Genomic DNA, 23753 nt, shown 5'->3' on the forward strand with positions numbered 1-23753 from the left:
TGCCAGGGCCTAGTGCAGAGTCCTGCACATAGCTGGTGCTGAAGAGAAATTAGCAGAGTGACTGAACTTGGAAAGAAAAGAAAATTAAAAAGCTGAGACTATTACCAGCTACTTCATACAGATAAGGAAATGGAAGCTTGAAAGGTTACTGATTTGCCCAAGGTTATTCATGCAGTAAAAGGTGGAACTGGGATTCCAACCCAGGGCAGCAATACTCCATCCTAAGCTCTAAGCCCCTAGGTCAAACCAAGATACTTCATCCTCAGTCATGTGAAATGAGTGAATGTGGGGAACTACGCAGTTTCTACAAATACCTCCCACAATGTATACCCTACCACAGGATCTGTTTTTTACCTAAAAGTCTGGTATACCCTTGAAAGATTAAGACAGTCACCCACCACTGAGAACATGCAAAAGACTGTGCTGGGAGTTTGGAGAATGGTTCCAGGGGAAGGGCTTCCACTGTGTTCCGGACCACAGGAGAACCAGAACGATGGCTGGGTGGCTTCTCCAAGTGCCCCTGAAGGGTTTCATCACTCGCACGGCATCAGCTTGATGGTCACATTCAGTCTCACTCTTCCGTACCGTAAAACTTGGGACCTTTCAGGTTGTTAAACGTTGTTCAACATTGAGAGAAAGAAGGTCCAATTCTAATGAAGATGCTATCTTAATAGAACACACTGTTAACCATCACAAAACGGCAAGCATCATAATGTTTGCCTTACTTAAAAAAAATTAGTTACAAAAATGTAAAAATAAACATCCTAGAACACTAAAAAGTAATATGGAGACATTTCAGGAAAATAATAGGCCATTTTATAATTCAATTCCAGGAGCTTGGCATGTGAAAGGTTAACTTATTCAGGTGTTGAATTGAGACCAAAAAAAAGCATTTGATAGAGAACTGGCCAGCATAACTCTTTAGTCATGACCACTAGAGTCAAAGGCTGGAGTTATATTCTAAACCTTAATTTAGAAGTAAGCATTAAAATGAAGGTTTCTTTAAAATTCTCCAATAATTTTCACTTTAAAAGTACCAAATTGGCCTATAAAAAGCTCACACTAATTATTCCAAAGCAATCAACTTCTTAAAACCCCTTTATTTCACAATTAGGCTAACATCCCATTAATTTGGGACACTTACCAATGTATTTATTCTTTGCTCATTACCTATGTGCACATTAAGAGTGCACCAATAACACAATACAGGCATTAATATGTAAAACATCAACAAAAGCCATCTGGAAAGCTAATGAATAATCAAGGGATTTCAAATTAAACTACAGAATTTTCCCTTAGAATCTCTAGGACAACACTGTCAAGTTCAATCTACTCACTCCGCCTCCAGAATCAATTTTTCAAACCTTATGACAGGTCTAATCGCTTCCACCTGTGTCTCCAGCTTGACTCTTGACTGGCATGCTACCAGCCAGGGTGGAAATGTAGACAAAGACCCCTATTAGGATCCGGCTGTTTCTCTACTGTGAGGTCACTCAGCCATTAAATTAGTTCCAGTCCAATTTCTGTCCTCTCAGGCCTCAACTTCTGGGGAGGAGGGTGCGAAGTAGAGCGAGTTAGGGGAGCAGAATCAGAAGGGAAGAAAGGCAGAAAGAGATGTTTGGGACTGACTAGACACGTATGCATAGAGGTGAAAACCTGGGACTGGCCCCAAATTGTGAAACAAAAATACCGTCTTTCTTAAATGATGCTGGCTATTCTCCCCAGTGCAATTTCCCCCTAATATATTTTTAATGACTTTATGGGATTGGTTTCCATTTCTTTCCCTTTGCTTGTAGAAAGTCAACTGTTTCCAAAGCAAGTTTTCCTCAACTAACATGAAGCTAGTTCACAAAACCATTTCAGCCCTCTAAAGGCACTGGAGGCTACTGAGAGCCAGAAAGGCTTGGCGGGGTATAGGATTCTGACTCCAGGATCATTTGATCAAAGGGCCTGGGGTGTGTCTAGCGCCCAGGTCTCACAGTTAAGAAAAGCAAGGCCCAGGAGGGTGAGACTGTCAAGGTTACATAGATGGTTGGTGATAAAGTCGTTAAGTTCCAGCATTTCCCTACCAGACTGTGAGCTTTAGGCATTAGGGACAATGCCTGACACAGTAACTGCTCCCAAAACTTCACTGATCAGTCTACTTCTCTCCCAGCATCGTGTTATCTGCTGCGCCTACTTCTCTCTTTCTGCCCGAACTACCAGGCTCAGACCAAGGGTGCAGAGATCTGTATGAACTCACTGTGCACTGGGATCTGCATCTTCCAATGCACTGTGAGGCAAGGACAGTACACTCCCCATCATTCTCTCTCCAGTGCCTAACACAGTGCCTGGCGTACGGCAGGCACTCCGTAAATGCTTATTCCATGTATGATGAAGGCAAACTTAAGCCTGAAAAATCAAAGGACTTAAAACAATGGTTAGAAGATAAACTTCCGTAATAAAGGAATCTAAGTTACTCTTTACAAATAAAAAGTAGCCCATCCGTGGCCAGTTTAGTCGGGACGTACAAGTATGCAAAGGGAATCAGTATAAACAAGTGTGTGTTCATCTGGCTCACCACACACTGTGGCTTCACACATAAGTCGTTTCCATACCCAACAGAGGCTTGGTGCAAGTCGTCAAAAAAGATACTATCAGGCTTCCCTGGTGGCGCAGTGGTTGAGAGTCCGCCTGCCAATGCAGGGGACGTGGGTTCGTGCCCCGGTCTGGGAAGACCCCACATGCCGCGGAGCAGCTGGGCCCGTAAGCCATGGCCGCTGAGCCTGCGCGTCCGGAGCCTGTGCTCCGCAACGGGAGAGGCCACAACAGTGAGAGGCCCGTATACCGAGAAAAAAAAAAGATACTATCAGTCAAATAAAAGACGATTCCACAACTGTCACAATGACTCAGTTACCCTAAACCCAGTGCTCCAAGGTCTAGCTTTCCCCCTTCCCGCCTTCCCCACAGATGAGGGCCAATCATCACTCATCAGGAGATTGAACAAGATGTGCAGCACTCCTGACCAAACCAGGGCAGAGGGGGCACCTGGAGGTGCTTGTCCAGGAGTGACGAGGGATGAGCAGTGGCCCATCCACACCCCCTTGTCTGGAAGGCCCCACCAACAACAGCTCACAGTTTCAAATGGCTTCCTGGGTCTGTAGCTATAGGACTGACCATGCAACACAGTAAAGTTCACTGGTCCAGACAGTGTACTAAACCCATACCCCTGGGTCTCTACCAACCAGCTGAGCTAACTGGTCAGAGGGAAACCTACCAGGAAATAACACAGGAGGAAAAAAAAGAAAGACCGCCTAAGTCAATCAAAACCAGCATTTCATCCAAAAGGTGTTACCCTGACAACAGAGTAGAAAATACATTTCATGGTCAGAAATATGTGTCAGAAAAAAGGACTGGGATGCGGGATACAGGGTAAAATTACCTCTTCCAACCAGACTTGGTTGGGTGGCACAGCCAAGTCAGACTATCGAGGAAACATCACTCATTCACATGGTTTTCGCTCTTTATTTTTGGAGGGGGAGTCCACAGTACCTTGACGTAATCGGCAAGCAACTCCCGTACTTCCCTCCGCCACTCCTCCCCACCAGAGCTCTTTCCCCTCCACAGAACCACTAATATAGCTTTAAAATTCACAGGGTGGGGCAGGAGGTGATGGTAGTGGTGGTTCACGGCTTCAAGACCAGCGCGCTCCCTCATCCAGAGATCAAATGAAAGCTTTCAGTGCCACCTCAGTGCCACAGGAGTTTAAGCTGGGTTTGTGGTCAAAGAAGAAAATATATCCTCCAGTAATCTGTTAAAAGAAAAATTTCCAAATCCTCCTGGATTTATAATAACACAAGAAAAATACCTGTAATGGCACTGAACAAGCAGTGAAATAAAACCAGAGTTACCTGTCAAATAATTATTTCCACCTATGATTTTAAATTTTGCAAGCATTGGGGCCATCATAATGTATATGCTACCTAAAGGCCTCCTGCTATTTTTTTAGGAGTCCAACACACAGAAAGTACATGCTTGTTTCAAAGACTTCTAAGCGTCCTCTACTACCTACCTCCTCTCCTCCTTGGTAACAGAACCCTAATATCCAGTGGATTCATGGGTGCCAAGCATAAAGACCACAGTTATTTCTCAGCCTTCTTTGTAGGTTAATATGGTCATGTGACTAGGTTCTAGCCCTGGGATAGAAACAAAAATATCATGAGCAACTTCTGAAAGAGTCCATAAAGAATGGGGGTGGGTTTCCCTGGTGGCAAAGTGGTTAAGAATCTGCCTGCCAATGCAGGGGACACGGGTTCGAGCCCTGGTCCGGGAAGATCCCACATGCGGCGGAGCAACTAAGCCCGTGCGCCACAACTACTGAGCCTGTGCTCTAGAGCCCACGAGCCACAACTACTGAGCCTGCGTGCCACAACTACTGAAGCCCGTGCCTAGAGCCCGTGCTCCACAACAAGAGAAGCCACTGCAGTGAGAAGCCAGCGCTCCACAACGAAGAGTAGCCTGCGCTGGCCACAACTAGAGAAAGCCCATGTGCAGCAACGAAGACCCAATGTGGCCAAAAATAAATAAATTTTTAAAAAATATTAAAAAAAAAAAGAATGGGGGCACACGCTACTATCCCCTCTCCTTCTGCTTACCGGCTACAATGAGAGGGAATATAAATGAGTGGGTCGCCTCTTGGACCACTTGCTGAGGGTGACAGAGCAACTCAACGGGTCCTGGACACTGTGAGCCACACTCGGCCCTAGGCTGTCCATCTCAGTCCATCTCATATACAGTAAAAAACTTCAATCCTATTTAAGCCACTTTAATTGGGGGGGATCACTGTCTCACACAGCTGAACCTAACCCCAACTGACCTAGAAATTGGTACCTGAATGGGATGTGCTAGGGCTTAGATCTTGTGCTCATCACAAGAAACAGGCCTAACAATGCAGAGGGGATCTGGGCGGGGGCAGCTGGCAAGGACATGGGTCTCACAGGTTCACCGCTAATGAACACTGTCATGCAGCAGCAAAGCATTCAATCGAGGCCTGGCCTTTGGTAGCTTGGGAGGTAGAGCACACGTCTGTTAGAAGCTGTATCATTATAGGGAAAAGCTCTGAAAATAAAATGTCAGTGTTTGTCAGAAACAGGAACAATTCCACATACAATAAACTCTGTTACCTAGCATTCTACACACTGGTGTGATGTATGAAATTAGTCGATACATATAAAGTACACAAAAGCAGTGTATGGTAGATAAAAGCTTTCAATACCTATTAACTACTATTATTGTTGTTATAACCACAACAATATACTGTTTCCATAAGAGTAGCTCATTTATAGGATCAAATATAACGTTAGCTGTAGAAATGTCTTCACTCTTCCTCTTAGAAAGTAATAATCAATATGTTTCATTTACCTATCTCATGACCCCTTTGTGGATAATTCTGGGAGCTTTTTGACACCAAGGTGACCTCTTCAAGTTCCTTGTAAAAAAGGCTACAGCCGCCCAGGAACCTCTCACCAGCCTCGCTGACTCAGTAGGCTGCAGTGAGTACCTTTCTCTTAGTGTTAGGAAGGAACCCACATGTGCAGTGGAAGAGGACATCTATGATAAGTCATGGTGAAAGGCGACTGCTTATTCAACATCTGCTCTGTGCGAAGCAGGGCTTCATCAGTAATCATCAAAGCCATTTTATCATCCACACTCTGGAGACTAGACAAGAAAAGAAACAAAGATTCCTAAATGCTCTTTGGAAAAGCTGAAATGTTTCTCTTTTGTAAAAATAACAAGCTTTAACCCTACAGGAGTTTCCCGACTCCACTATTGTCGAGCTCAAGCACACTTTTACAGACCCAAGTTGCTTAAGGTGGAATTCTCATTTTTCAAAAAAAGTTCAATATCAAAACTGAACTTACAGATATTCAAGCGTAATAAAACTTATTTACACGGCATTTCTTTTCCATCCTACAACACAGCCTCACCAGGGTATAAGGAAACCCAACCATATGATTACACAGGAGCCTCGGTCTACCCACCCTAGCAAGGCACTCACAGCCCTCTTGGTAATACACTGCCCAAACTCAACAGCGATAATCTCAAAGTTTCAAGATTTCCCCAACACAAAATATTCTTCACTGTTGTCCACAAAAACAGCCAAAATGGTCTGGAAGTGCCAACGTTTTTCCATCTGAATTTCACCCCCCAAAACCTTTTGTTAAATATTGTGTCTCATTTTTGATTTGGAAAATATGATTATAATGGGTCACCTTTTTGATATAATATAGTTCACTGCAGTAACAAATGATTATCACAGAATTTGTACAAGCAAGTAATAACTGCTCCATACAAATACAGGTGTTTTCTTCTCTACAGGGATTCAAGGGATTGGCAGGGGGAGGGGAGTAGAGGCAGGAGAGGATGGGAACACTGAAAAAAAAAAAAAAGTACCTATGACAACATGAAACAACTCGGGCAACAAGAACTGTTCATTACCATTGCTCACATTCCCCTTCTTACTTCACCTCCTCACTCTGCTAATTCCCCCATAATATTAATGCTTTTCCTACATCCTATACGTACACTAAAATTGCCATTTCCATGACTGTGAGTATGACAGTCATGAAATCCTAAAATGATCTCATCAGTTTATATCAACATACTAGCAAATCCAGAAATTATTGTTAAGAAGAAAAGCCAAAATACTTCCACACGTTCCATATGTTGAACTACGTATCTGTCTAATTGTGCAGTCCCGCAGGTGAAAGTGTCTAGAAACTAAATGGGGGGCTGGGGGGTGGAGTCTTACATTCCTTAAATATTAGTCCCATGTTGAAGGAAGATGCTTTTCTTAGTCACTCCCTCTATAACCCTCCTTTTTAAACTATCTATCTCAACATAAGAGTATTACCTAATACTGACTAATTTGGAGTTTAAAAATTCCTTTCATCTGTTTTCCATTTTTAAACCTTTAATCAAAGTCCATGAAACAGAAGGAATAAAAAGGAAAAGTTGCAATAAGAGTAAATCTTGAACATCCAAATGGGATTACAGAGTGCTTTAAAAATGCATTGGATAGGAACATACCAAAACAGGTTTTCAAAGTACAAAGCTCTAATTTATTTAATTTAACACAGCTTACATGTCATTCAAATTTGCTATTCTAATGCTCCTGCAAAACATCTTAAACTGGTTATAACATCTTAACACTGATTATAACAACACAAATGTAAAGCGGTAACATGAACACCCGTGCCACCTGCTAAACATCTTTTTTCCTAATGTTCTTTTTTCCAAAGACATTCTGAAAGGCCAGATTAAAGGAAGAGAGTCACAAGGCACAAAAATCCCCCATTCTTTAAAACACAAATCTTTGACCAAAGAACTTTAATTTCTTTTCCTACATTTTAACTCCTCTAGGACAGGGTACTCCCATCTTGCTAGCGCTTTATTAAGAGTTATCGTTCTAAATCTCTATCCCTCTCACCCAGCACTGGTTAGAGAGAACGAGCAACATAACTGGATTCCTCCAAGCAGGTAGAGAAGCCAGCCTGGCCAGAACTTACCCGTCCAGAAGACTCATTGTGGTGGTTGTCACTTCAGCAAACAGAATTACTTTTCCAAGTTTCTTTGTCTGCAAATTTTGTTGGTAGATCTCAAAGTTAAAATTTTCTGATGAGAAGGTCTCTATGTCAGTCACCACAGGTATAGCAGATGGGGTGATTTCTATTTCAGACGTGTAGGATGAAACGAATTTAAGGGAGAGCTTGCTGGATTTTATTACTCCTTCAGCATCCACATGTTTCCCCAGCCACTGCATAAGAGGATCCCGGATTTCCTGTGTCATAAAGAAAGAAATGGAAAGGTCATAATTTGGCATTATGTTAGATGATGGTAGCTTTTCCTTAAAATGCCATTTTGGTAATATAAGAACGTCCTAATTCATGACCAATAAAAGCTAGATTAACATAGTCTGAACATATAAACTATTAGACAATAGACAATAAGTAACTAAATATACCTATATTATAAAAATAAACTATTCAGAAACCAAGATCCAGGGAAATAAGTACATTTCTATCCTACACTAACTATATCCTAAATTCTCAAAAGTCCTCTCCAGTTCTAGAGTTCATTAGTGATTCTCTAGTCCTCTATGAATTTTACAGAAAATTTATAACTTTATATTTCCACCCTCAAGGAAATTCATTATCTCATCTGGGGAAATAAAAACCTAGGTGAAAAGTCACAGAAGACAAAGTACTAAGATACTAGAGAATTCGCTCTCAGCCTCTGCAGGACCTCCACCTCCTCTCATAGACAAGTTGACCATCCCCAGCCACTGACGGGTTACCAACAGTGAAAGGAACGGGGTACCCAAAGAGGCTTTTCTCTTTGCCTCCCCAAGCAGGGGAGGGCAGAACTACAGGAGATATTATCTAACCTAGTACAGAGCTCTCTACCCACCCTCCCAAGAGGCTGCAACTTCCTCTTGGACCCTGAAAGCCCCAGGGGCCTCCTCCTGGGGTGGAGCATCAGGGGGTTGGGGGGAGTCAGCATCCTGAGAGGCCAGCGCAAAACATACTAAAATCTGTCGGTCACAGTAAATGCTGATCTGGACTCCTGGGCCACCTTCATGCAAATGCCAGGGACTTCCAAAGAGGAGATGAGTCCTTCTGTTAATATCAGGGGTCTGTCCCAAAGCTCCACGTGCCTAAGAGAAGCAGCTTCAAAGATGAAATGTCATTTAGCTAAATTCTATTAATGAAGCTTTAAAACTCACTTCCAATTTGCAGAAAATACAGAGGTTAGAGGAACAAGTTAAATGGCTTCAAAGGAAGTGATGAGAAGAAACCCAGAGGGTGAGACATATTACAGCACAAGAATCTTCAAGTGTGTGTGTGTGTGTGCACGTACACACACGCACGTGCTGGCGCAGAGTGTCCAGGCAGTCCTGGGAGTCCACTTCTGCAGGCAGCAAGAAGGCAGAAGAGGATGACAGGGCAGTAAAAAGAGGACTGAGAAGTAACCAACAGCCTGTCTGGGGAGGGAGAGAAACTGTAGACCCCTAGGACAAAACACTGCCAAGGAATTTCCTCTAAAGGAAAAAGAAGAATGGGACAGTGGCTACAGGGAGGAATGAAGTCAAAACAGGTTTTGTTTGGTTATTAAACGAGAGAAATAACAGCATGATTTTTTTTTAATGACAATGTGAGTGGTCCTATGGAGAAAAGAAAACAGGTAAACAGGTTTTCCTTGAAAGCAGAGCCCTTTATCCACTGGGATGGACAGGATTCACATCACCTCTGGGGACACCAGCCCAGCTTCCCCACTGGATCGCAGCCCTCCTCACCCCTTGCTGGCTACACAGCCAGCCCTGGGAATTGATCTACACTGCCACCACCCTGCTCCAAAGCCACCCACAGTTGGGAGTCCTGGCGCTGGGTGCTGGTGATATCATCTTCTGATTCCTTCTATCTTCTCTATAAATAGGAAGAAAGAGGCTCAGCCAAGAGTGAAAAGGAGGAAGGAGGTGCTGGAGGTTTGAGAAAGGAGAGTGAGAAAATGCAGGAAGCAGGGAAGATCGTATGCGCAACCAGAAGCATTCAAGGTCCATCTAAGGTTAGTGCTTCTGAATTCAGAGTGAGCAGTCGGCATGATTTTCTTCTTTTCTGCAGCCACACACAGCTACATGCTATACGAGACAGGCACAGGGGTGATCCTGCTTGAACGAGCACCAGATAAGTCATTGGAGAGGTCAAGCTGAAGTGAGCCACCAGGAGTTACAGCACTAACTTTCCATCCTTGCACAAAGAACAAAGAAAAATTTTAAATGGAATATTCCCTGTTCACCATTAATTCTTTAATATACACTCTACTGGAGTAAGAATAAAAATGAATAAATTATAAAAGTAACCCCCTATTATGTGCTGAATGTTTGTATCCCAAAAATTCATATGTTGAAATTCTAATTAATCCCCAAGGTGATGGTATTTTGAAGTGGGGCCTTTGGGTATGATTAAGTCATGAGGGTGGAACCCTCATGAATGGGATAGTACCTTTAAAAAACCAATCCCAGGGGGCTTCCCTGGTGGCGCAGTGGTTGAGAGTCCGCCTGCCGATGCAGGGGACACGGGTTCGTGCCCCAGTCCGGGAGGATCCCACATGCCGCGGAGTGGCTGGGCCCGTGAGCCATGGCCGCTGAGCCTGCGCGTCCGGAGCCTGTGCTCCGCAACGAGAGAGGCCATAACAGTGAGAAGCCCGCGTACCGCAAAAAAAATAAATAAATAAAAATAAAATAAAATAAAAACCAATCCCAGGACTTCCCTGGTGGCGCAGTGGTTAAGAATCCGCCTGCCAATGCAGGGGACACACGTTCAAGCCCTGGCCCGGGAAGATCCCACATACCGCGGAACAACTAAACCCGTGTGCCACAACTACTGGGCCTGCGCTCTGGAGCCCGCGAGCCACAACTACTGAAGCCCGGGCACCTAGAGCCCGTGCTCCACAACAGTAGAAGCCATTGCAATGAGAAGCCCACACGCCGCAACGAAGAGTAGCCCCCGCTCACCGAAACTAGAGAAAGCCCGCATGCAGCAACGAAGACCCAATGCAGCCATAAAGAAATAAATTTATTTTTTTGAAAAAAAGGCAATCCCAGAGAGACCCTCTCCACCAAGTGAGGACATAGCAAAAAGATGTTTGCCTGCAACCTGGGAGAGGGCCCTCACCAGAGCAACCAGGCTGGCACACTGATCTCAGACCTCCAGCCACCAAAAGTATGAAAAATAAGTGTCTGTTGTTTATAAGCTGCCCAGTCTACGCTATCTTGTTTTAGCAGCCTGTATTGACTAAGACACCCCCAAACCTCAAACCTGGCCATTAGTTATAACCAACTTTGCTCCTTAAACTTTAGTCAATGCCCTTAAAGTATAAAGCGAACAAATCCAAATTTCCTTCATCACATTCCCCACAACAGCTGGATTTCACAAGGGCACTGCACAGGCTAAAAATACATCAGTGAATAGGTTAAATCATAAAAAAAGAGAGGGAAATAATCTGAACAATAAACACTTCTTAACTAACTTCAGTTTTCATTAACTCATTAACTGTTTCATTAACAGTTTTCATTAACATTAAAGCAAGAGTTAAACAGTTATTCAGCAGGCGTAGGCAATGTGAATCCCCCATTCAAAGTCTGTGAAAATCAAGATAAAACCAAAAAGAAACAGCTAGCACCAGGTAGACCTTTCAGACAGGAATAAAGCAGGGAATTTCCTATGGAGCAAATTATCCAACTGGCCATCTATATATCATTCATCTAATAAATTGTTTGTTTTTGAAAGCAACTCTTAGAGATGCACAAATATGCAAAATAAATTAAAATTGATGTAAGCAAGGTATATGAGGGTTTTTTTTTTAATACTTCTTTCATATAATCTTTCAGGACTTAATCAGAGCCAAGTAAGTTATTCAGAAAAAAGAGAATCTAAAAAGATATAAAACAAGGCATGGAACTTATTAGGAAATATAACTGTATACCGCCTATAATTCTCCTAAATATTTATATTCACAGTAGTCAAATGCAACTGTAAGCAGTCAAGTAAAACCGAGTACACATGGGTCGCCCATCCCCATTATCCCTAGACAGGAGAATAAAACTCTGGTCACAAGAAGTATCAAAATTACGACCTGTTTGATGCAAATCTGCCTGGTATGTCCTCTCAAATGGACTTAAGTTACAATGATGACTTCAGAGCTACAGAATTAGCTGCTATCATAAAAGTAAAAGGAATTAATTCATGATTCTTGGTTTTAACTCTACCAGTGACCACTAAGGCGGTGTAGAAATGCTATTGAAGAAAAAATTTGGAGCATATATATCAAGGTAAATGGGTTGGCATAAGTAGTATTACCAACCCCCTACTCCCAAGTCTACCTAACTCTATAAACACAACTATCGGAGCATGCAAAAATGTCACTGCTTTAGGGAAGATTTCTCCGACCCACAGCCTGTCCCAGTCTAAGTTAGGATTCTCTTTCATAAACTTAGTGACTTTATAGCACTTTTCAAATTGTAATTCCATGGTCTGTATAATCATTTACTCAATGTCCCACTGTCTTGCTAGAATGTAAGCTCCATAAAGACAGCAAATGCATGTTTCTGTCTGGCTCACACTGTATCCATGGCACCTGGTACCAAGTCTGGCAAATGCTGCATGCTTAATGAGCATTCATCATATAAATGCATATTAAATTCCTTACCAAACACATCCCACAAGTAAGAAACATAAATAGGTATAAAGAGGGAAAACCCAGAAAAGGCAATGCTAAGAGATGGCCTTGAAATGGATACACAGCATCAAAAAGAAATATGAAATCGTTGAAGTCAAATCAGTCCCGTTGAAAATAAAACAACTGCTATCAAATTCCACTCCAATGAAATTCATTAAAACCTTCTAATTAATGTTATTTTTTTAACATTTGAACTTCAAGAATTTAGTATTTACCTTTCTCTAAGATTTCAGGCTAATTAAATACAATTTAGGTGGAACCAAAAACAACATTTTATAGTCACATAAATGTTGGCCCCTTTGAACCAGCCACAGCACTAGGGAAACACTAGCTATTCTCAAGGAAAGTGAATGTGCCTTTGTTTCCTATTGGGACATGTTGCACACAACATGAAAACTCCAAGGAATCCACCAAAAAAGTACTAGAACTAGTACTTTTAGCAAGGTTGCAAAATACAAGGTCAATATACAAAAACTGGGTTTATTTCTAGCCATGAATATCTGGAGTCTGAATTTTTTTAAATACCATTTTCAATGGCATCAATAAGATCTGAAACATTTAGGAATAAATTAAAGAAAGTATGTGCCAGAACTGTACACTGAAAACTACAAACACTACTGAATTTAAAATTAAAGAAGTCCTAAATAACTGAAGAGATATACCATGTTCATGGATCAGAACACTCAATATTATTGATGTCAATTCTTCTCCAAATTGATCTATGGAATCGATGCAATTCCAATCAAAATCCTAGCAAGCTCCTTCTAAAACTTACATAGATATAGAATAGGCCTAGAATGACCAAAACAATTTGGGGAAGAAAAAAGTTGGAAGATTTACCTATCTGACTTCAAGATTTATTATAAAGCTGCAGGGATCAAGACAGTATGGTATTTCCTTACAGACAGACATATATTTCTAAAAACAGAACAGAGTCCAGAAATAGTGCCACACATATATGTTCAGTTGATTTTCAACATGGTAATTCACCTGAAAAAAATCATCTTTTCAATACATGGTGCTGAAACAATGGGACACACTATGCAAAAAACCAAAAAAAACCCCAAAACACCTTGACCCTTACATGTATACCAAAAGTAACTTGAAATGAATCACAGACCTAAATGTAAAACTATAAAACTTCTAAAATAAAATACAGGAGAAAAACTTTCTGATCTTAGGATAGGTAAATCTTTTCTCAGATACAACAAAAGAAGCGTGAACCATCAAATTAAAAAAAGTGATAGGGCTTCCCTGGTGGCGCAGTGGTTAAGAATCTGCCTGCCAATGCAGGGGACGCGGGTTCGAGCCCTGGTCTGGGAAGATACCACATGCCACGGAGCAACTGGGCCCGTGAGCCAAAACTACTGAGCCTGCGCGTTTGGAGCCTGTGCTCTGCAACAAGAGGCCGCGACAGTGAGAGGCCTGGGCACCACGATGAAGAGTGGCCCCCGCTCGCCACAACTAGAGAAAGTCCTCGCACAGAAATGAAGACCCAACACAGCCATAAATAAATAAATAAATAAATAAATTTATTTTTTTTTAAAAAAATGATAAGCTGGACATTATAAAAATTAAGAACTCTAAGAACTGCTGCTCTTCAAGGGTTAATGTTAAGGAAAATGAAAAGACAACAAACTGAGAGAAACCATTCTTAATACACATATCTGACAAAGGACTTGTATCCAGAATGAAGAAAAAAAAAACTCTTAAAACGTAATTATAAGAAAACAATTCAACTTAGAACATCAGCAAGAAGATTTGGCCAAATGAAAACATCAGATGGCCAATAAGCACATGAAAAGTGCTCAACATCATTTGTCACCAGGGAAATACAAATGAAAACACACCCGTTAGAATGGTTAAGTTTTTTAATTCTTTTTTTTAAATTAAATTTATTTTTTTATACAGCAGATTCTTATTAGTTATCTATTTTATACATATTGGTGTATATATGTCAATCCCAACCTCCCAATTCATCCCACCCCCACCCTCACCCCCTTCCCCACTTTCCCCCCATACATCCATACGTTTGTTCTCTACATCTGTGTCTCTATTTCTGCCTTGCAAACGGGTTCATCTGTACCATGTTTCTAGATTCCACATATATGCGTTAATATACGATATTAGTTTTTCTCTTTCTGGCTTACTTCACTCTGTATGAGTCTGTCATACAGAGTGAAGTAAGCCAGAAAGAGAAGAACAAATTTCTGAATTCTGACAATATCTAGTGTTGGCAAAGATGTGAAGTAGCTGGAGCTCTCATACATCACTGGTGGGAACATAAAATGGTGCAACGATTCTGGAAAAGTTTGGCAGTTTCTTATCAAATTAAACATCCACTTGCCACATGACCCAGAAATTCTATTCCTAGGTATTTAACCAAGAGAAAAGAAAACACACATCCAAACAAAGACTTACACACGAATGGTCGTACAAACTTTACTCATAATATCCAAAAAGTGCAAACAACCCAATGCCCATTAACAGGAGAATAGGTAAGTTATGGCATAGCTACACAATGGAACACTACTTGGCAATAAAAAAGGAATTAACTACCCACATAGGCAACAACATGAATGAATCTCAAAAACACAAGGCTGATTAAAATAAATGTTTTTAAAATTTAATAAATAAAATAAAATTTAAAAAGACAGAAGAGTATGTACTGTATGATTCAATTTAGATGAAGTTCCAGAAAAGACCAACCTAATCTATAATGATAGAATGCAGATCAGTGATTGCCCAAGGATGAGCATGGGGGTGGGAGAGTGGATGAGGACTGAATGAGAAACAGAGTAAGAGAATTTTGTGTGATTCTGCAAATGGTCTCTATCTTGATAGCAACGACGGTTACTCCAGCGTATATGTTTATCAAACCCTACACATAATTAAGTGCATTTTCTTGAATATGTCATCCCAAAGTTGATTTTTTAAAGCAAATAGCAACAATCTTGTGCAACACTAAACAATGACTGAAGTCCAGGAGACTCTATATTCACTAATGTCCAAAAAGAACGCCAGTGTCCCTACTTCTGAAGAAATTAATGCTTAAATTTATATTTAGTGCAAATACACACACAAGTGGCTACTCCATGGTTAGTTAACATGTCATACGGGGAGTGTAGCAGATGTACAGAGATGTACAGTATGCTATGTCCAGTCACATTAGAGCCATTCCACCCCATCACTTGTCTTATCTGCTAAATTTTATCCATCTAAACAAGATTCAATGGGTGAAACATAGCCATACCTCTGATTCAGCATTGGATTCAAAATATTTATTGCCAACTCTGTTTGTGTTTTGGTGCTCCTTTTCCCAAGAAACATCAAATAATTGATCATAACTTTTAAAGGTTTTCTATCTCAGAGACACATTTGCCTCATTGTAAATAATCAGATGAGTGGCGCTTCAGTCATATCATTATAAGTTGCTAGGCAACATTATAAGTTTACAAGTGGGTAAATCAGAAAATGAATCTACAAAGACATAGAATACAAGCTCTTTTTATGGGTGTTTTCATTCTCAGTTAAATATGAGAGGAAACAGAAGTAGAAGAATTTATATGAAAATTTATACCAAAAAAAAAAGTTCTTACTACTGGTATTTTACAAACAAAATATTCACAACCAATTTCACATTCACTCAGTGTCTTCAAGGAAGTGATGAGGGCACATAGCACAGCAGATCTTTACAATCAAAAGATGACACTCCTGAAAGAGCAGGACTGTTTTTGGTCCTGACCTCATTTAAGGCTGGGACTGTTCATGCGGCAGCCTTCAGGGTGAACTTTTATTCTGAGCACCAGAACCAAGCAGAGCAGAGCCTCAGGCAGGGTCTGAGATGAGTGTGTTATGATTGGGTCCCCATGCAGACACTTCTCTTCTCAGTTCCAATGGATCCACTGAAGTCTGATCAACCCTTGCCTAACTTGTCCAGATTCCTCCTTGGATGGTACTGCACCCCAGCCTGGATTCCCAAGGCCCCTGCCTTCCTGCTTCCCCAGATATGCTCAGCCACTGATCCCAAGCACTCTCACCCCGGAATGGATGGACCTAGAGGGGCTTCTAGGTTCAGTGACGACACACTGCTAAAAGCAGTCCATCCCCACAAATATCCAGGTCAACTGTCACCAACAGACACCCAAGGGCCAAAATGAACCCAGAGAAACGTTCTACTTGGCCCACCCATTTTGAACTAGTTGCTAACACTTAAAAATCAGGATATTTCACATCCTGCTTCTTTTGAAGAAACAGAAACTCCTTCCCACATGGCAATAACTGGCTGGGCCAAGAAGCACTACCCTCACTATATGGGGACAGACTCTCCAGCTGGACTCTTGTGTACCACCTCTCTGCTCCTAGGCATCTGGCATTGAGACCACCCACGCTGGCCCCCCCCGCCCCCCCCACCCCCGTATCAAGTCTGGCACCAAGCCAGCAAGATCTCCCATGGGGCCCTTGATGATGCTTCTTTCCAGTTAGGTCCATATTAATTCATCAGAGTGAGTCTGGTGATGCTGACTCTCAAAAATACAAGGGGTTCGGGCTTCCCCGGTGGCACAGTGGTTGAGAGTCCGCCTGCCGATGCAGGGGACACGGGTTCATGCCCTGGTCCGGGAAGATCCCACATGCCGCGGAGCGGCTGGGCCCGTGAGCCATGGCCGCTGAGCCTGCGCGTCCGGAGCCTGCGCTCCACAACGGGAGAGGCCACAACAGTGAGAGGCCCGCGTACCGCAAAAAAAAAAAAAAAAAAAAAAAAAAAAAAAAAAAATACAAGGGGTTCAATTTGGCAGTTCCTCAAAAAAGTGAATTAACATATAACCCAGCGATTCCCTGGTATATACCCAAAAGAGCTGAAAACAGGAACAGATACTTGAACACCAATGTTCAGAACAACACTGTTCACAATAGCCAAGAGCTGGAAATAACCCATGTCAGTCGACAGATGAATGGTTAAACAAAATGTGGTATATATACACAATGGAATATTATTCAAGCATAAAAAGAAATAAAGTTCTGAAAGATGCTATGACAAAAATGAACCTTGAAAACATTATGCCAAGTGAAAGAAGCCAGACTCAAAAGGACAAATATTGTATGATTCCACTTACGTGAAATATCTAGAATAAGTAAATTCACAGAAACAGAAAGTAGAATAGAGGTTACCAGGAGCTGATGAGAGAGAGAATGAGAAGTTATTGATTAACGGGTATAGAGTTTCCGTTCGGGGTGATGAAAAAGTTTTGGAAATAGATAGTGGTGTGGTTGCACAACACTGTGAATGAAATTAATTTCACTTTAAAAAAAGAGGCTCAAAATCTCAAGCTGTTTTCTCCCCAGAGGCTCCCTGCTCTCTCTGCAATCAGTCCACTAGCCCCCTGCCGAATCACCCTGCATACATAGAGGAAGTGGAGGGGCAGCCGGCACATTAACCAGGGGGCCTGACTACGCTTTTCCCAGGATACCTCCGACTTACCTGCGAATCACCAAGGGAAGCTACTAAGGTGACTTCTCACAACAAGACTTTTCCCAAGTGACTTTCCACCTAGACGGACAAATAGCTGGCAATGTCTCTTTTTAAATGATTTTAAGTTGTTTCCATCAGGCACTAGGCTACATCCACGGTATGAAAGCTACCATTTATTGCACACTCACTCCATGTGGAACACTCGTGCTTTAGACCAGGACCCCATCCCTCACACAGCAATTCCACAGAACTATCGTCACCATCTACAGAAGAAGAAACGGAACAAGACAGCGTTAATGATGCCCAAACCACACAGACAGTAAGTTGCAGAGCTGGAATTTGAACCCACGAACCCAAATCTGTCTGGGTCCCAAATCCTTGCTCTAATTCCTATCCCATGGTCCTCAGCAAGAGAAGCTAACCCAAAATGCAGCAACAGAGGAAAAGCCTGTTTACTGTTATCAAAATGCCTAAGGCAACACAAAGAAAGATATAAACTCAATATATAATACGCAACTATGAAATAGTGATAAAAATAGATCCACACGGCTTGGAGCTGGGGTGGGGGTGCAGAAAGAGAGGTAGTGGGCAAAGTTTCTCAACTTTGGTAAGAGAAACTTAAATCTGAAGCTGGGGTCTACTACCGTCAACTGTGTTCTACTTAGGCAAGCCCAGACGAAGACATTTTTCACAAATAAGTGATTTTTTATCATTTTAAGTGAGTTACCGTTCACCTCTCTCCGGTTTCAGCCAGAAAGAGATGGCATATTCAAGACTTCAATGGGGGCTTCCCTGGTGGCGCAGTGGTTGAGAGTCGGCCTGTCGATGCAGGGGACACGGGTTCGTGCCCCGGTCCGGGAGGACCCCGCATGCCGCGGAGCGGCTGGGCCCGTGAGCCATGGCCGCTGAGCCTGCGCGTCCAGAGCCTGTGCTCCGCAACGGGAGAGGCCACAACAGTAAGAGGCCTGCGTACCGCAAAAAAAAAAAAAAAAGACTTCAACGGAAGGGCTACTTAAGGAACTGTGAGCAGAGTTAAGAAAATTAATGAGCAGGGATGGGGAAGCACCTGGACCAGCAACAAGCCTAGAGGAGCAAGAGGACAGAGCTACCCACAGCGGGTGTAAGCAGAGAGGGCGGAGAGGAAATTCGTCCACCTCTCTCACCTCCTGCCAGCGTAACCAGAGCCTGGGAAGCGGCAGAGAATAAGGGCACAGGGTAAAGTGGACAGTGCCCGACACAACTGCTCAGAGAGGACACAAGGGGAAGGGAGGGTCCCGCTCTGATGTGACTGCCTCTCACATCTCTGCCCTGGGGCACAACCTATGCCCAGCAACAAGATGAACTTCCACACATCCTGATCTTTCATAGTGATCAGACCAAACTTGGAATGGTAACTCCGCAACTCCAAAGGATTTATGGCAAAAGGCATCCGATATCTAAACCCCAGGAATGGGAGGATCCCCGCCCACCCCCCACCCCCAGCTGAACTTGTCAGTCATTTCCAGTCCCCAATGCCTGGGACACAATAGGCACTCAATAAATGTCTGTTAAACTGTATTCCTTTTATTATGTAAAGGTTTCCCTCAGGCTCCAGCTTTGATTTACTGCATTTTTTGTTACCTGCTAACTAGCGAAGACCACAAAAGGCTGGGGTGGACCCGTAAAACAGAGGTAATCCGCTGGGCCAAATGGGCTCATTTTAGAGATGAAATCTATTCTGAAAGGGCGGAGACCAAAAGTAGAGCCATGGCCGGCTCTAAAAGAAAGGGAGGCATTCCGGGTCGGAGCTCAACCACCGCTCCTACTCGAGAGGCGCTAACTTACACTGACGGGGCCTGTGGGTTTGGGTTCAACATCCGTAGAAGTCTCCAGGGCCTTCATTAAGCCTGCCCGTGTAAAACGCCCGCCATTTGTCGGAGGTCAACACAAACAGGCTCCTGCCGGAGCGAGGAGCGTAGGCTGCGGAGCCAAGAAAGCTCTGGGTGGCGAGCGCAGCGCTCCAGTGGGAGCGCTTGCGGGGCAGCCCGGTGCGCCTCGCCCTGAGGGGGCACGCCCTGACTGGCGCACACTCACGCAGGCACGCAAGCACACGCACGCACGCAAGCACGCATGCGCACGCACAGATGTGACCGTCCGCCATGCTGAGCCAGCAGCAGGCTTGGAGCGCTCAGCTTTTTGTCTTCAGGAGGCCCCACCCATCCTAAACTAAGTACCTGTGTCATCCGCAGCTTGGCCTTGGCCTCTCTGGAGCGTGGGAGCAGGAGACGCCAGCACAGAATCTGGTCAACAGCTCTGCTCCCAACTAGCGGGGAGGCCCTACCAGTTCCTCATTTTTAAAAAAGAGAAAACTGGGACTTCCCTGGTGGCGCAGTGGTTAAGAATCCGCCTGCCAACGCAGGGCACAAGGGTTCAAGCCCAGGTCCAGGAAGATCCCACGTGCCGCGGAGCAGCTAAGCCCGGGCACCACAACTACAGAGCCTGCGCTCTAGAACCCACGAGCCACAACTACTGAAGCCCGTGCGCCTACAGCCCGTGCTCCACAACAATAGAAGCCATTGCAATGAGAAGCCCGTGCACTGCAAGGAAGAGTAGCCCCTGCTCGCCACAACTAGAAAACGCCCGCGCAAAGCAACAAAGACCCAACGCAGCCAAAAATAAATTAATTAAATTAAAAAATAAATAAATAAAATCCGAGAAAACTGCAAATCCCCCTTTCAGCTTTAACATTCAAGATTCGGTGCTTCATCCCAAATGCTAAAATGCTCAGTTAAAACTGTAACCTCATCTCTAGGATTCCAAAATTAAGATATACATGTTACCTGCAAAGAGAGAGGTGGCCAGTACGAGGATTCAGGGAAGGCAGAAAGCTTTCCAATAGTCTAGAGCAGCGACGGTGTCCCCTTGACCTGTCCTACAAGGAGAGGGCAGCTCTGCAAAACTATTCCAACTTCTTTATGAAGCTCCATCTTGTCACTTTTCCTCGGGTACATCAACAGCTGATTCTTTTAAAATGTCTAACATGATGTTTACGAAACCCCGTTATAAAGGGTGACAGCTAGATAAAGGGTGACAGCTAGATTGGACTGGGCAGCCAGTCGAAGCCCCGTGGGCTGTTTACTACTGGCCTGTCCCCTGAGGCCCCTCGGGTCTCCCAGACAGAGGAATGGAGGAAGCGTTTCACAATACTTGAGTGGGAAATGCCAAAATGTTTTTAAGTTTTCGAACAAAACACACTTACTAAACGCCTACTATAGGCAAAATACTGGAAAAGGGATACAAGTATTAACAACATATGTTCCTTGCCTTCAGATGATCTTGTATTACAGTTTAATGGGGTAGGCAGATATTCACATAATACAACAGCATTTGTACACTATTTTACAAAAAAAAAAAATTATTATTATTTTTTTTTTGCAGTATGCGAGCCTCTCACTGTTGTGGCCTCTCCCGCTGTGGAGCACAGGCTCCGGACGCGCAGGCCCAGCGGCCATGGCCCACGGGCCCAGCTGCTCCGCGGCATGTGGGATCCTCCCGGACCGGGGCACGAACCCGTGTCCCCGGCATCGGCAGGCAGACTCCCAACCACCGCGCCACCAGGGAAACCCTTAAAAAAAAAAATTTTTTTTTAACCTTAATATAAAAGTAATCAGTCAGATCTAAGGTTCCAAGTCACAATACTTGGGTTGGAAAACTGAAAGAAAAATTGTAAATCCTATATACATAACATGGTCATCAGTGGAATTTTCCTAGATCAGGGTTGGTAGAATTCCTTTGTTGGGCATAAAAGATCAACTAGTTGTCCTCATAGCATGTGGCTCTAAGATGTTTTATGTTCTAAAATTTAGGACTTTTAAGATATATTCTAAGAATTTTGTACATGCTGGCCCATGTGAAGATGGAATGTGCCCACAGCCCAGTAGGGTGACAACCAGCTATCCAGAACCATTACAAACCAGTAGGCTACTGGTTTTACTTCAAATAAAGAAAACGAGCCCAGGGCCAAGTGGAAACTAGTGCCACTCTCTTGCCAACTCCTAGAAACAAAAATGTGGAAGACTCATACTCTCATAAATAACTTACAGTAAGTTCTGTGCTTTACTTGAAGACAGTAGCATACACATCTTTTGAAAAAAACAAACCCTCTTTATCAAATTGTGGTAAAACGTTAACCAGTGGTGAATCCAGGTGAAGGCTACATGGGAGTTGTGTGCTATTCTTTCACCCTTGCTTAGGTTTTAATTTTTTTTAATAAAAAGTTGAGGAGAAACGAAGGGATTTGCTCCAGAAGCTCTCTAAGGCCTCTGCCAGCTCCAACATTCACTGGATATTTTTGTTCTGCTGTTAATCCTGGAATCATCAAAGATGCAGCCTTTGTTTAAAAAAAAGAAAAGAAAAACCAAATGACTACTACCAAGAATACCTTCTAGCATTCACATCTTAGTTGAATCAGCACAACCCTTCATGCTGCCTGCACTAGGGTAACGAAGGTCATTTCAGGCAAGAACACCACCCTCAAAAACCCGATTTTAATTGTCACAGGCCATGCCTCCAGAGGCCCCGATCTCGAACAGTCCAAACGCAGGACATTCTTCCCTGAGCACAAACCCCAGTGCGTTTCATGGAGTTTTTCAGTATACGTGGAATCAGTGTATTAATAACAGCTTATTGGCACTGAATGAAAAACACACAAATCTTAATCTTAGGTCTTGAATCGGGTCCAGGTTCTACGTAATAGCTGGCTGGAAGGGATACAGCCATAAGCAGGCTTGGTAACTGGAGGCTGTGTAGTGAGACCTGAGTTTTGAAACCAGGATTGGTAGCTTAACAAAATTTACTGGTTGTAGAAAAAGTAAACTTGCCTCTAGGGAGGTGAGCTCAGCCACACCATTCTGACAGCAGCCCCTGGTGGCCAGTTGAGTAAAAAGTGTTGGCTCTGAGGCGGAAAGTTCCGACCTTGCCTTAATGAAGGTTGCTGCAAGCAGACAGGCCATTCTAGGTAACAACTGGGCGGTGATTAGGGAAGCAGCAAAAATCCAAACTAAGGTGCGCCTTTAAGTCACATAAATTGCCAAATCCTTAGGGTACCAGTCACTTGCATTAAGAATAACAACAACAGGGCTTCCCTGGTGGCGCAGTGGTTGAGAGTCTGCCTGCTAGTGCAGGGGACACGGGTTCGAGCCCTGGTCTGGGAGGATCCCACATGCTGCAGAGCAACTAGGCCCGTGAGCCACAATTACTGAGCCTGCACGTCTGGAGCCTGTGCTCTGCAACAAGAGAGGCCGAGATGGTGGGAGGCCCGCACACCACGATGAAGAGTGGCCCCCGCTTGCCGCAACTAGAGAAAACCCTCGCACAGAAACGAAGACCCAACACAGCAAAAAATAAATAAATAAATTCCTACCCCCAACATCTTAAAAAAAAAAAGAATAACAACAACAAAAAGAAGTAGTCTTTTGAAAGGAGGATAAATATGAAATTTTATTTTAAAAGGCCAAGATAATAACATGAAGCAGATAATACTTACCTTGGTTTGAAAGTTACCTCACTCCTTAATTATGTAGGAAATCTTTAAATATTCCAGGAGCATGGATTCCTACACAACATAAAGCATGTCCTGTCTACTTCCCTACACAGCACCACCCAGTACACTCATTTCCACATACCCAATGCTGGGAATTCCTACTGTAATATCAGGAATTGCTCATATGGCAGAAACTTCTAGAAGAGGCTGCTATATTCATTCAGGGAATAAAATAGTCAAGATAGTAAGTGAAGCCTCATTTCCAGTGCCACAGATTCACACCACTTCACTGGCTATAAATAGAAGAATGTTCAGAGGCTGACAGTTGGCTTCAAAGGCAGACAGCCATAGGAAGTAGAAGCCGCAAGCTTCAAGCCGACTTTTTCGTAAGGTGCACTCCGTCCTCAGCCAGGAGAGAACAATCTGGAAACAATCTGCTGGGCAGCTGCTCTCATCAACAAACTGTTTATTGTAAGAAAGTGGCTG

The 23753-nt window shown here is 43.3% G+C and overlaps 1 protein-coding gene across 1 annotated transcript in view; it reads right to left on the minus strand.

The window, feature by feature from the left end:
- HLCS (holocarboxylase synthetase) overlaps positions 1 to 23753 on the minus strand; it is a 198168-nt gene that overhangs the window by 133230 nt on the left and 41185 nt on the right. The window contains exon 6 of the mRNA XM_067739458.1: positions 7548 to 7819. Coding sequence (XP_067595559.1) covers positions 7548 to 7819 — 272 coding nt within the window. The remainder of the gene's footprint in view (positions 1 to 7547; positions 7820 to 23753) is intronic.

Source organism: Pseudorca crassidens, chromosome 5 (assembly GCF_039906515.1).
Source record: "Pseudorca crassidens isolate mPseCra1 chromosome 5, mPseCra1.hap1, whole genome shotgun sequence".
Taxonomy (NCBI): domain Eukaryota; kingdom Metazoa; phylum Chordata; class Mammalia; order Artiodactyla; family Delphinidae; genus Pseudorca; species Pseudorca crassidens.